The sequence below is a fragment of the Arctopsyche grandis genome, chromosome 6, assembly GCF_051622035.1.
Source record: "Arctopsyche grandis isolate Sample6627 chromosome 6, ASM5162203v2, whole genome shotgun sequence".
NCBI classification, from domain to species: Eukaryota; Metazoa; Arthropoda; class Insecta; order Trichoptera; family Hydropsychidae; genus Arctopsyche; species Arctopsyche grandis.
Window position 1 is genome coordinate 9,590,491 of NC_135360.1, and position 13,903 is coordinate 9,604,393.

At 35.5% G+C, this 13,903-nt stretch overlaps 1 protein-coding gene across 1 annotated transcript in view; it reads right to left on the reverse strand.

The window, feature by feature from the left end:
• Window positions 1-13,903, reverse strand: part of Sulf1 (Extracellular sulfatase Sulf1) — an 80,906-nt gene that overhangs the window by 36,583 nt on the left and 30,420 nt on the right. Inside the window, exons 3-4 of the mRNA XM_077432202.1 lie at window positions 11,505-12,274; window positions 9,656-9,795 (exon numbers count right to left, since the gene is read on the reverse strand). Of these exons, the coding sequence (XP_077288328.1) occupies window positions 9,656-9,795; window positions 11,505-12,160 (796 nt within the window). The 5' untranslated portion in view covers window positions 12,161-12,274. The remainder of the gene's footprint in view (window positions 1-9,655; window positions 9,796-11,504; window positions 12,275-13,903) is intronic.

The following is a 13,903-nucleotide window of genomic DNA, read 5'->3' on the forward strand; positions in this document are numbered from 1 at the left end:
TTAGAAAACTCTGTAAGAAAATGATCGACCTGGAGGCACAAACCAAGGTCTGACCAGCAGCGGGAGTCCAGTGGGACTCGAACCTGTGACCACTCTGCTCGAAACATAATATGCTAACTACTACAGTACACGCTGCTGGTTGAAATAAATATATTCATACATATATGAAAATAAAAGCTTTTAAAAATAAAACACATCGACATAACGACCGCGCTAAAAAAACACATCGAGCACAAAAACTATGTATGTACATTTTCAGAATCATATCTGTCGTATAAGCGTACATACATACATAGCATGCAGTATATGTATGTATGTATGTACGCTTATAAGCGCATGATGGACAGGTGCTTAATCCCAAGGCGCGAGCCACCACTGGCAGCTTAAGTGTACAATTAGCACGGTCTAAGTAACGTACGGACACCCATTTCATAAAATAATGTATGGATAAAAACGAAATTTCAATATTGACATATCGATTATAGCTCGAAGGTATTTATATTCAAATGGGTTGTCTCGCCGTTTGTGTGCAAGTAATATAAATAATTGGTGGAAATATTGTAGGTAGCACACGCCCCCGGAATACACACCTGGTTATCGGAGTGCGCCCACGTGGACCGGAGCGGGTAAAAATCCATTCGTTACATCTCTGTTTGATGATACTAATTTTGTACGAATGTTAGAAAATCAAAACGAGATCTCAATCCCACGTCAGGCTCGATTTTAAGCAGGGCGGTGCAAGCTTTTGTGGTGTGAGGGCTGCTATGAAAGTTTTAGATCGCATGTTACATACGATTGGTTTGTTTTACTTCTACAGATAGTGGAAAAATTATATATGTAAATATATCTTATATGTTAGAAATGTGTATGTATAGTAAATTAAAAAAAAATCGTTTTAGTAAAATGTGATCGACCAACTCAACATAACTGGCATTGAAGAGATTTAAGAAATGTAACAGCTTTCGAGAAGGGCGAGTTTATCGGCATGTTTGTAGCCCTAATGGGCAACAAGATCTCACGTTTTCGTAAAACCCTATGATTTTACGGAGCCAAAAATTTTAGCTTTTCCAGGATAGAGCGATTGTGAATCTCTCCCTTTAATAATTTTATGAAATGCTTCGCAAGAAATCTCTTCTTTTTGTCAAGGAGTTGAACCCCAAAGATCCCTAGACAACGGCACTAGGGAACAGATATGGATAAAATCCAAATGTCTTCAGATATAAAAATCTGAAAATTTTTCTTTGGATTCGTTCCAACATAAGGGAGTGACGATCTTGATAGGGTGATCATATGGTGATATGGACCCGCCATCGTCCCCTTTTTCACACTCCTTTGGCTAGAACTGTGGCATTCAGTTATTCTCCCATTCCTCGCGGCCTCCGTTTCTTAAATTCACTGGATGGTGCCATTGACATTTGTCATGTCTCCCTTCATTCTCTGCACCAATTCCTAAGTTATGGAGGTCGCGACCATTTAGAATGGTTGAGTTAGTGTTTTTTAACTATGATTTTATTATGATTTCATGTTTTATTTAGTTATCCTTTCTTTTTATGTAATTTGTTTTTTAACTTATATTTTTTACTATTGTACTTCTTAATCTTTTTAGCACACTCGTCGCTTTGGAGCAATCTGTTAGACGATTGTGCTTGGTTAATTGATTTTTGTTAAAATAAATAAATAAATAATGGAGCCAGACTCAAGAACTAATGGACAATATACAATAGACGAATGGCAGCGAGCCCTAAATCTGTCGAATTACGGATCACGAATCCGAGGATTTTTTTGCCCTATCACAGATATTCCCAATATGGATGTTCAACCTCTAACTATTTTCGAAAATGATTCCCAGATCTGATATAAATAATTCTCTTAAAATAAGAGAATCATGAAGGTAGTTGCTACCAGGTTAGTGGAAGATTCCAACTAGTCAAAATATATTACCACTTGAGAATACACTTCAACTGAAACATAAATCCAAGACCGTTTGTTTTGTGTATGTATGTATGTACATAATTCATTTCTGATTTTCGTTATATATTTAATAAAAAAAATGAAATTTTTGTCAGTGGTCTATTACTTATGTATATGAGATAGAAAAACTTTTTCAATGCAAATGAGAACATTTTTGTATTTGTGAATTTTTATTGCACTGTATGTATGTACATACATATGTAGATGACAAATTTTGAATACTAGCCATGTACGTAATTGAAAGAAGATAAAATCTTAACTGGTCTCAAAATGCAATATTCGCTGGTGCCAAAAGATTTATATCTAAACCATAAAGCTACACTTACGTAGGACACGAAATAGTAGATGAAAACAGTTTGACTAATATTAAGTAAACAAGAAATAGCATTGCTAACAGCTGTAGTTAAATATAAAATTATATTCCTTGAACTCTTGAAGAAAAACAACTAGGACATGAAACTGGCTAAAAAGACATCTGTAAGCGGTAATACGTAGTACATATACATATGTATGAAGAATCTTCATAGAGAATTACAGTACTAATTTATTTATTTATTAATAGTTTTGGACCATTGTGGCATTACAGGGAGAACCTAATGCGCCACAATGGCCTAAATGTTGCAATTCCAATGAAAAATAAAGTAAAAAAAACGAAGAGTGAAAAAAATAAATGTTTAATAATTTTTTAACAAATCCAAGAAAAAGAAGAACAACTTAATTTTACATGTAAGTATCCCATCGACACTATGGCTAACTGGGTACATATCCAAAGACATTATACAATATAGGTAAACATATATTAATTACAAACCAGTTGACAAATGCGGTCTAGCCAAATTTCGCTGAGTAGAAAGGGATTTTATTGGAACCATCACAACAAATAAGCTAGATAAACTGGCAAACAATAACAGGAGACGGTTGAACTGGATTTAAAAACCATCCAAACATAACAGGCGTATTCAAAATTCACGAGAAAATCTAATCAATTTTTCGATTCCAGCCGGGTTTGAACCCACGACCTTTCTAATGGTAAATAATCGCTGAAATGGCGAACTACACTGTGGCTTAGCCACAGAAATGAAATCTTATGATCCTCGAAATACCCTATTCAGTGCGCCGCATGAGGCCCGCAGGCCGCAGCAAGAAAGTGTTCAAATTGGCAACAATGGCGTTGCATTGTCTATAAGGAAACGTTTAAAATTGGGCTTCCCGGGCGTCAGTGTTGCCATACGTCAAAAAACACCGTGGGCCGAGCAAGACGAGCCCACGCATTAAACCTCTTCTCTGTGCGCTAACTGTAATTAACGAGTGGCCCACGCACCTTACGCACAAAAGTCACCGGAACGCTTTTTTAACAAATTGATTATCTCCGTTTCCGCTTCTATTGTCTCAATTCTCCACTTCTACGTGCACCAATCGGCCACATTGAAACGGCCGCTTTCAAATTCCGGCCATTTTACGAACGATTCGACGAAATCGGTGATAATTCAGAAGCGAATATGGCGACGACGCGTTCATTTGAATAATCGCCCGGTTTAATGTACGTAAGCATATCCGAATCGTTCTAGAATCGGATTCATAGAAAAAGCATCCCCCAAACTATCACAAATGAATCAACGCACTGGATCATTTTTCTAAATGCAATTAAAATAAATAAAAGAAAAAGTGAAAATCTTAGGGAGATTTAATATCACCTATGCTTTATATATGTATCTATACATATCATGTTTTTTTAATAGCTTCTTTTTTAAAGCTTTTTAATAGCTTCACTCGAGTTGTTAAGTAACATTCTTACCCTTCAAAAATTGTCATCTTATTTTAAACCACTACCATTCTTCAGGTCGCTTTGATATCTTACCGACACACAGGGGTTAGCTAACATTGAAGTTAGTTAATGAATCCGACATGAATCTAGAGGAGTTTAATCATTAACGAACTCATTCAAAATTAAGTCGGAATCTTGTGTCAAATCGAAGCGATGACAGCTAGCTATCCGAACATGACTTTCTACCACCTCTATACAACTCACAGGTTGAACAGTTAAAGTTATTTTTTTCACTTATTTATATTTAAAAAAAATTGCACATGCACAAAAACGATCCAAGGCAGAACTAATCATAGTGTTTTCGGTGCATTTTATCCTTGTATTGACAGTGATCGATAACGGCGATTCACATATTTGAAGAAATGTATAATATACCGGTATTGCAATCCCTAGTTAGAACACTTTAGCTGAACAAATAGGAATCGCGTAATTTTCTCCATGCTGCAAACGGACATTAAAAAAACCAGATATATCAGATAAGTTCACATGTTTTCAACACACCTTTAATAATCACAACAAAAAGAAGAATTTAATATAAATATAAAGGAAATTCCAATGAGATATGTATGTAATATAATTGTAGAAAAAAGCCCAAAAGTGGATAAAGATTTCATCTCAGGACATTGAAATTGTGAAATTGTGAGTGAAACTGAAGAGGATTATTGCCGATTAATTTGGACACTGAAAGTATGTATTTAAAATTATTCGAACAATGTATGTAAAAAATTCGACAATGCTGCTTTAATTTAATACAAATAAGTATAAAATTGCATGCCAAAAATCTCTTAGCCATATTTTGCACACTATCAAGATCAAACGTTTTAAATTGTAACAATTTATTTATTTTACAATTTATACACTCAGTTGACTGAAAATTCAAAAACTTAAACACGTGCAGTGAAAAAAAACTCATGTCAAACGACCGTGTTGAATTTTATTATAAAATAATTCCTGTAAAGCCATATTAAACGTCAATTAATTGTTTTACAGTAAAGTAAATATAGCCCAGTCACAAATACAAAATTTCATTTTTTTTTACAATGCAAAAATCGATTTTCAAGAAGTGAAACGTGTAACCTTTCAACCTTCGACGAACAAAGTGGCAGATTGTTATCGTAAAGCACTCGGTTGCCGCAAATGCAAATAGTGCACTTCTCGAGTCATGACCCACAAACTGAATTTATGTACAACATAAAATCACATGAATAACTTGAGCATACGAAAATAGGTTGGAAAAGCGCAAACAAGCGCCAAGCCGTTAATTTGGTTCGGAACACTTTCAATAATAATAAGACACAACCGGAAACAGTAACAACAAAGACGAATAAGGAAATTCGCTTATAATTGAATATACGAGCTTCACGAGACGCGGCTTACAATTGAAGCAAATCGAATGAGAAGGGGATATAGCGCGTTTTAGTGATTCTGATGAAAGTGAAAATGAAATATACAATATTGTAATATATGTAGATATGTATATTATATAATATATTTTTTAAATATGATTCATGAAAATGAACTCGAGACTAAGAAAAAGGTCAATTTGTATTTGTAATTTTTTTTACCAAGATGTAGACAAGAAAATAAGATTATTCCGAGAATTATAAAGTTGTAGTCCTTATCAGTTCATATGTAAATATTAAATTAAGCTAAAGTAAGTGAAATGATGAAGTGTCAGAGACACTCCTTCAAAATTGTAAAGAGAAAAAAAGTTTTGAAAAAGTTTGTCTCATCTTAAAAAAACTCCCATCTTTGAAATCAAGCCAAGTACAGGATAATTTTTTTTAATGCTTTTACTACACATCTACATTATATATATAAATATTATTACATATCAATGCTTTACTATCTTAACGCTTGTCAGTGATTGCCGAACTTAAATTTATTCTATGATAATAATAAATTCAAACCGAAGAGAAGTTGATAAAAACTTCGTTATACCTTACTTTCGCTTCTACAAAAAAAATATGCGAATTACTATTTAAGTATTTCTAAGAAAAGCACTAATCCTTCACGCATATAAAAAGTTTCAAACTAAAATTTAAATTGAGCTGACCAGTTTTTTTACCGCGAGATTAATATTAAATTCATCTCAAACTTCAGACGAAATCTTTCATGGGAATTACAGCAGCTGCATCCAAAACACAACAAAATAAAATGATCCAATAGTTATGTGGTGTGATTTGCAATATCGGTAGACCGATAAACCAATTACAGACCAAAAAACATAAAAGTAATAATAACAGGAAATCAGAATTGTATAGAATATCCCTCGTTATACATGTATGCACTAAACTAAATAAATTGCCTGGGGTTGCTCGGGCGGATAAAATCTAAAAGTAAAAAAGATAAAATCTCAGACTTCGATGTCTTCAAAAAAAAAAAATTTCCTGTTTAAATTAGATATAATATGCCTAATTTGGTAATTGGGAATCGAAATCTGTAGATTTAGATAGTGAAAAAATGAAACAAAGAAACGACGCCCTGCGAACCAAATTTTTTTGGTTTGGCCTGGCCTTAAATTTTAAGAATTTCTATAAAAACTAAAAATAATAACCATATACTCCAGTAAAAAAGCAGAACCGATCCCGGCTCAGTGGTCTTATTGTAAGAACAAACTCAAAAGTGTGGCACGGCACATCTACGTGACCTCCAGCTGTGATAGGCGTGTCTTCATGTCAATGTTAATTCATACGATTTTATTTTTTTTCATAACTTCTTCTTACATTTCTTCAAATATGGTAATCGCCTTTATCAATCACTGTCAAATCTATGTAAATACAAGAATAAATCATTGAAAACACCCCAGGGGATGAGTTTTAGGAAGGGTCGTGATGGTATAGACTAGGTATGTCAGCGTTCTTGTGCATGTGCAAAACTATCTAAAAAAAAAAACCACGTGTCATTATGTGTCTCTGAGGCACTTTTAGTATTCAAGCATATTCCTATTTGGTCTCGTCCCAAAATGTTTAGAGACCTTACAAAAGAAGATAATCAACTGAGATCCAAGTTGATATATCTTAAAGTGTGTTTATATCCCTTTCATTACGCTCGCCTCAATGAGACTACACAGGAATAAATTGTGAGGAAGAAATTGGTGCGTTTCCAATTGCGACTGGTTGGCAATAGTGGAAGCCCAAATTAAACTCTTCAGAGGAGTCCTTCAAACGAGTAGAGGACGACGAGGAAGAAGAGGACGTGTGTTAGCGCGTGTCGACCGCCCATTGTCGGTCAATTGACATTCTTGGTTGATGAGGAGTCCCAAGTCGGTCCCGGCAGGAAGTGTCCAATCAGGACTGACGGAGCAGACCGAGCTGGTCACCCACGCGAATCTTCTTCAGAAAAGAAAGCCACCAGCACCGTCACGAAAACCACACCCACACCCCTGAAAATACCGGAACGAGCACACGTCCAATACCCAGTTATCGAAAGCCCCGACTCTGGACCGGGATGTTTTCTGATTAATTTGGAAGATTGTACGATCGCCGAGGACGAGACGGTGGGTGGGTAATTGTGTAAGCTCTGCAAACTGTGAGCTTTCGAATTCCGCATGTGTATGTTCCGGTAACGGCAAACTATGCGGATTAAGATTTTGCGCTAGGTGAATTAGTATAATAGGACACATCTTGAAAATTACGACACAATGGCAAGTGGGAATATTCGAGTCCTTGAAACAATTAAGCAATACTCGATCTTATTATATGTATTTGCATATGCTATGTTATATGGCTCGTTAATTGTACGATAGGAAGAGATTTACGTTATGTGTACTTTAAATATTGTACATATAAATGTGACTGTGTGATATACCAGCATGTAATATACCTACATACATATGGGTGCTACTTTAGTATGCGGTCTACCTTCACATATCTATTTTAGTATGCGATCTACCTTCACGTTTTTACTTTAATATGCGGTCTCACTGTCTCAGTTCTCGCGTGTGATACTGAGGCTGAATAATACCGACCCTAATAACCTAATCTTAAATGAATAGAGCCAACCTTAACTTAACCTAACCTAACCTATCCTGACCCTTAAATAAATAGGTGTTGGCTGCTTTTTATTTCATCAATATTTTCACAAAAAAAAAATATGTCTTAGCAGCCAACACCTATTTATTTAAGGGTCAGGATAGGTCAGGTTAAGTTAAGGTTGGCCCTATTCATTTAATATTTGGTTAAGAGATATGTATCTGCTGACGATATTTTGATAGAAATGCTTCGACAACATTATGGGGCGGCAGGAAAAACGGAAAACGCAATAAACATTTCGTTGCTACGATACAAATTAAAAGAATAGTCGACTGCGATTCAAAGGTAGATCGCATGCTAAGGTAGACCGCATACTAAAGTAGCACCTACATATGTATGTATATCACAGATTATAAAATATTTCCTGAAATTGAAATGTTAAGGTGTAGCCAAAAGTATCTTTGGAAACTGAAATAAGATACATTCATTCAAGCAGATCATTTTTACATACCTCTTATTACCTATACATACATGAGACATATTTACTAACCCAGTCTGGATCTAACTCCAGGTGATTTTGTCCAAAATCAAAGGGATTTTTGGTTTTAAAGCATATTAATCAACATTGAAAGATTCAGCTGCTGGGACAAGTTTTATGGATGAGTAAAACAAATCTTTTGAAGAAAGAGTATGTAGATGTTTATCAAAAAGAAAAGGTCAGTAAGACAACAAATAAAACTGACTCCAGTTGATTTTGTCCAAAGTCAGTCACGGTGCGATTTCCTGCATTCTTATGAAATTCTGATAATTGTTGTACTGTTTATTTTTGGAAATCTCCATACTTGTCCATGAAAAAAAGCATATACATATGAGCCGTTATGATTGAAAGTGGCGGAAGTCCAATTTTCAGTTCCAAAAACACTATTTCTGTTTGACTTGATTCACAAATTGTTATCACTTCTTTTAATTCGGTATTTTAATAAGCATATTACAGAGAACCAGTATTTCTAAATATTGTCAAACGCAAAACATTATATTTAATGTTTTGCAAGATATTTCTCGAAATGAAGAAAAGTGGAATTATGCCACTTTCAATTATAACGGCTCATATGTACATATGTATGTATTTGTACATTATTGGGAGAAGTTATTATCCAGACTGGAAAGTTTACTATTTATCTATTATAACCATCAACCCGAATAGGATAATGGAAAATTAAAAAAAAAATGAATCCATAACGTTGAAAAAGTTAAGTTTGTCTAGAAAAGACAGTTAGTTGTGTCAATGAAACTTACAAAATGAATAAAATTATAAAGTACCTCATAACATGCCTTAGTTATTTTTACTGCAATGACTTCTTCATGTACAAAACCGGTAATTAAAATAACAATATTTCAGTGTTTTTATTTTTTGACACACGGCAAGTATTTAAGTTGTGTAAAATACCACAAGTAAAAGTGAATACAAAATTATAACCAAACGACATTTTTATGTACTATAAATTACAACACGTACTAATTAGTGTAAAACGCGCAACTTTCCACTTGAGAAAATCACATTCGACGGACCATTTTACGCCTTTTCACTACCGTATAAGATCACACCGCTCACTTTTCCATATTTCCTCTTAAAAAGCACCTCAGAATCCGCAATCTTCCATCTATGAAATCGGGCGACCGCATCGAAAATATCCCACGGTAAATCAAAACGTACAAGCCGAGGCACGAAAGTTGACACCGTGTTAAATTTCCAATAAGAACCACGTGCAACTTTGGCACCGAGCTTAATTATAAATCGGCTAAACTGAAAACATCTTCGGACACTTCACTACCGGTAGAAACAAATACAGACGTACATACGGTAAAACTAGAAATAACCACTTACCAGTTCTGTAGCCGGCGTTGGACAAATAAGCGGCGAACGAACGGGGCTCGTGGTCTGCCTGCCACGCTGGACCACTGCAGTTGTCGTTGTTTGTGAACACGTTGTGGTTATGAACATACATTCCAGTAAGCAACGAGCTCCTGAAAACGACAAACAATCATAAATGTAATCAGAATTTCAATAACGGCGCGTTTCAAACAAAAGCATCGTCCAAACTATGGATAGCTATGCTTAAAAAAAAACATTTTTTTGTCAAACTCGTAGTATAAACTCGCTATATAATAATTTTATGTACATATGTAATATCATGGATGGACTTTGTTCCGCAGCCAGATCAGATGTATGCAATTATATGGAGCATGCCATACCGGGCGATCCACTGGTTGCCCAAGACATAAAATCACCCGACGCCCTCGGTCTGGTCACGGTGATTTTGTTGCTTGTATTGGGGGACGTAACACTGTGTCACTGTGGACTAACATCATGAAAAAACTTTGAACACGTGTGACTGAATAGTCATATATTGAAAACTATTATAGGTATTAGTGAGGGGAATCTTGGTTACTTCTGTTCGTCCGAGTTGGGTGACCATGAGCAACTACGCTTGGGCCACAAAATCACTACTAAGTCACCTGGTGTGATATTTTTTCACTATATCATCGCCGATGACAAACCGCCGAGTGTGGCACCATCCAATACAACGCCATACATTTTGAGGGATCGTGTTGGTTGTTCAAGTGATAAAATTTTCGAGACCAGAACCAACGCCGGCGACCGATCTCGCTGGTTGGCAGATTTAACTGCTTGAGAGACCGATGAGTTGTACAGTGCGACATGCTCTATACAGCTGCATACATTTGATCTGGTCACGCAACTAGTCGGCCGACAAAGTCGCTCGCAAGTCGCTCGGTGTGGCCCGGCTCTTACACATACAACAGTCGTTGGCTATTTGGATTGAAATAATGCATAAACGCTATTGACGGTTAATAACAATATACACCTATTGGTTAGTAGTCAACAAGTATTAAATATTTAAGGGTTTGTATTTTTTTAATATGACATTCAAGTGGCCTACGATGTATAGTATACGCTAAGGACTTGTCAAGTATATTAAATTAATTAATCATTTTCCAATTCAATTCCATTACTCCTGGTATTATGGGCAAGCACAAAAAGTCGTGAATTTAGAATAAAGTCTAAGATTACTAGCTGAAAACTTACTAAGTGAAAGTCAAAATTGTACACTAACAAATGTTCTACTGTCTGCATGAAATGCAATTGGCCGAGAGGCGATGAAAGAGATAACATAAACGTTTTACCTAAGTATGTACTATAATTTATGTATTATGGTATACCAAATTTGGTTCTGTAAATAGGTTGAGCATTTTGAGAATTATACCTTAAGCGAAAACTTGATTATGTACTGTAGATTTGCTTAGCGACATAATGAATTTGTAAATTACAATCTTATTATTTTTAACTGATGATGCTCGATCGGTTACAATTTATCTTATTTTTTCTTTAGTATAGAGTTATAGACTCATTTGTGCAGTATAGAAATAGCTTTAGTATAGAGTTATAGACTCATTTGTGCAGTATATAAATAGCTTTCGTATAAATTGTTTCAAGGATAATAAATGGAAAAATGAATGTTCAAAATCTACATAGATTCCTATTAAGACTATGAAACACGCTACTATTCAATCTTTTCGAAAGTGAAAGTTTATTTATGTGTTTCCGTAAATTTTAAACTTTGAACAAAGGTTTGCAAACAGTCTTCAAATAGTCAGTCATATACCACACATGGCATTCAAAAATACTATAGGTACATAATTCAAAAAGAACTAACCTTGAAGGACAGCACATGGGAGTCGTCGTATAAGCGTGCCTGAACTCAGCACCGGCGTCTCTTATAAGCCTCATAGTTCTAGGCATAAAATTCAAACTGCCCAATTCTACATCTTGATCGTCGGTTAGGATCAAGATTATGTTTGGTTTGCGCTCTTTGGGGGGTGGTAGCGGGATGAATCCACCGCCGCGACTCGCCGAATCTCTTCCACCCCTTCCTCCTTGGTTTCTATGTCTGGCACTTCCATGATATGGAAAATCGCCTCCTATAGGTCTTGCATATTCTTCTTGAGCGTGCCTGGAGTACGGGTTGCGTCCATCTCCTTTGGGATCGGTGAAGTCCTTGAGGATCTCTTCCGAACTCCTTCGCAAGTTGGTGAAGTCCTCTGCATTTAGTCTGGCTGTGGTTATCTCTGCAGCTTTCCTTCTCGTCAGTCTGTTTCTTGTTCTTTGGGGTTTTTCTCTAGCGAAATAGTCTTGTACTAAGTGTTCCGAACTTTGGTGGGCGCTTTCTGAAGTTTGGTCCAACGGCGATGGTCGTCTCCGCGACGATTCTCCGTGGTATCTGGGATTCGATTGATCATCGGACACTTTTCTACACGAAATTATAATAAATAAGTTTGAGATCACGACTAGAGTCACTGGAATTAAATTCATCTTGATTTGTTTATGTCTATTTCTTAGAATTGCACTAATACGAGTATTTGAAGCAGACGAGTCAGAGCCGCACTCGAACCGCTGTTGTTTCCTTTGGTAGATATCTTCATTTTACTGCAAAGAGAAATAGAAATCATCAATGGTAATCAAAAATACGAGCATTAAATTACAAGATAAAAGATGAAACTGGAGATAAAAATCAAGTAAGTTCAAGGACGATATTTCAATCGTTAAATGCGTTCAAAGAACAAAGAAACTAAAAACTCAACACCGTGAAATTTTCATACATACTTAGACATTAAATTATTGCTGATTTTTTCTGGGTATTATATTTTGAAAAAAATCTAATTTGTTTTACGTGTAAAATAACTATGTATTAGATTAATAGTAACATAAATTCGTGGAAGTGAACGCTTCAGTAAGTGCAAACGTTTGAAATTTTTTTAACTGATTTAAAATCGAAAATCATAAAAAGGTTGCAAAAAAACCACTAGCGCTAGTACATTCTGATTTGATATTTAGATATTAATAACTATTTAAATACATTTTATGTATAAAGCCCGGTCCAAATTAACATCCATGGAGACACAGGAGTAAACGGAAACACAAGACGTGCACCAAAGAACCACTTGATGGAACCCATTATGTTTCTGTGTTCGTCGGAGCGCGCCTTGTCTTTCCATGCGCACCTTGTATCCTAGTGTTGACGCCACTTGAAGATCTATTCATACTAACACAGCAACTGCACGTAACCAGCAGTAAGAAAAGTATTATTTGGTACATTTTATCTGAATACATTCATATCTAACGTACCGTATACGTAACGGCAAGTAACAGTAGTAGCCGACAAAATCTATTCATACTATAAAGCCACTATCCATCTATTCATGTCACCGTAAAGTTCAAGCAAAGCCGGTTTATTTTGGCCACTATGGAAGTATTCAGGCACGACGTGACGTCATAGTAGCAAGTGCACGCATACTAACGAATAATTTCGGAAACGTTGTGACAATATTGACTTGACGATAGGACGGAAGCAATATTGTCTTGGAGGATTGGAGGATTTTGCCTTGCACTCGGCCAAAATTTGTCTGAACGTCCGTTGCTGTATAGTATGAATAGAAACTGTCGTTTACGTGAGCTGATGTGCTGTGCTGTAGATAGTATGTGAACTGCTAGATAGTATGAATAGACCTTTTGGCATATAAACGCGTTTGACAACTTAAAAATATCAGGCCATAGAATGTATATAAAAAGGCATTAACAAATTCAGCTTCCAATAAAAATGTCGGATATTGATATATATTTGTAAATTAAACTCTCCGTACATTATTGCCCAATAAAATGGGGTAAAACACAAATATACATATATTATCATTGGAAAATTAATGCTTGGGGTTTACATATTGAATGTATTCCATTTAATCCTACAGCATCGACATAATTCAGAGGAAAAGGTCGTTTGGATAAAGGACACAATGTGAATTCAATTACGGCCAACATCGTCGAAAAATAATTAACCCCAATTTAAATGTATTTAAAGATCGCACGATCAATTTAAATGCATTGATGACAATATCAATAGCATTTGAATCCCGTCATCCCTTTTTAACTAGTCAAATATACAGAGAGAGAAAACAAACCAAAATTCTATCAATTAAATATCGTCGTAGAATTGAGAACCGATAATTATATATATTGTGAAACGGTCGTGAGTAAATAATTTTTTTTTTAAATCTGTAT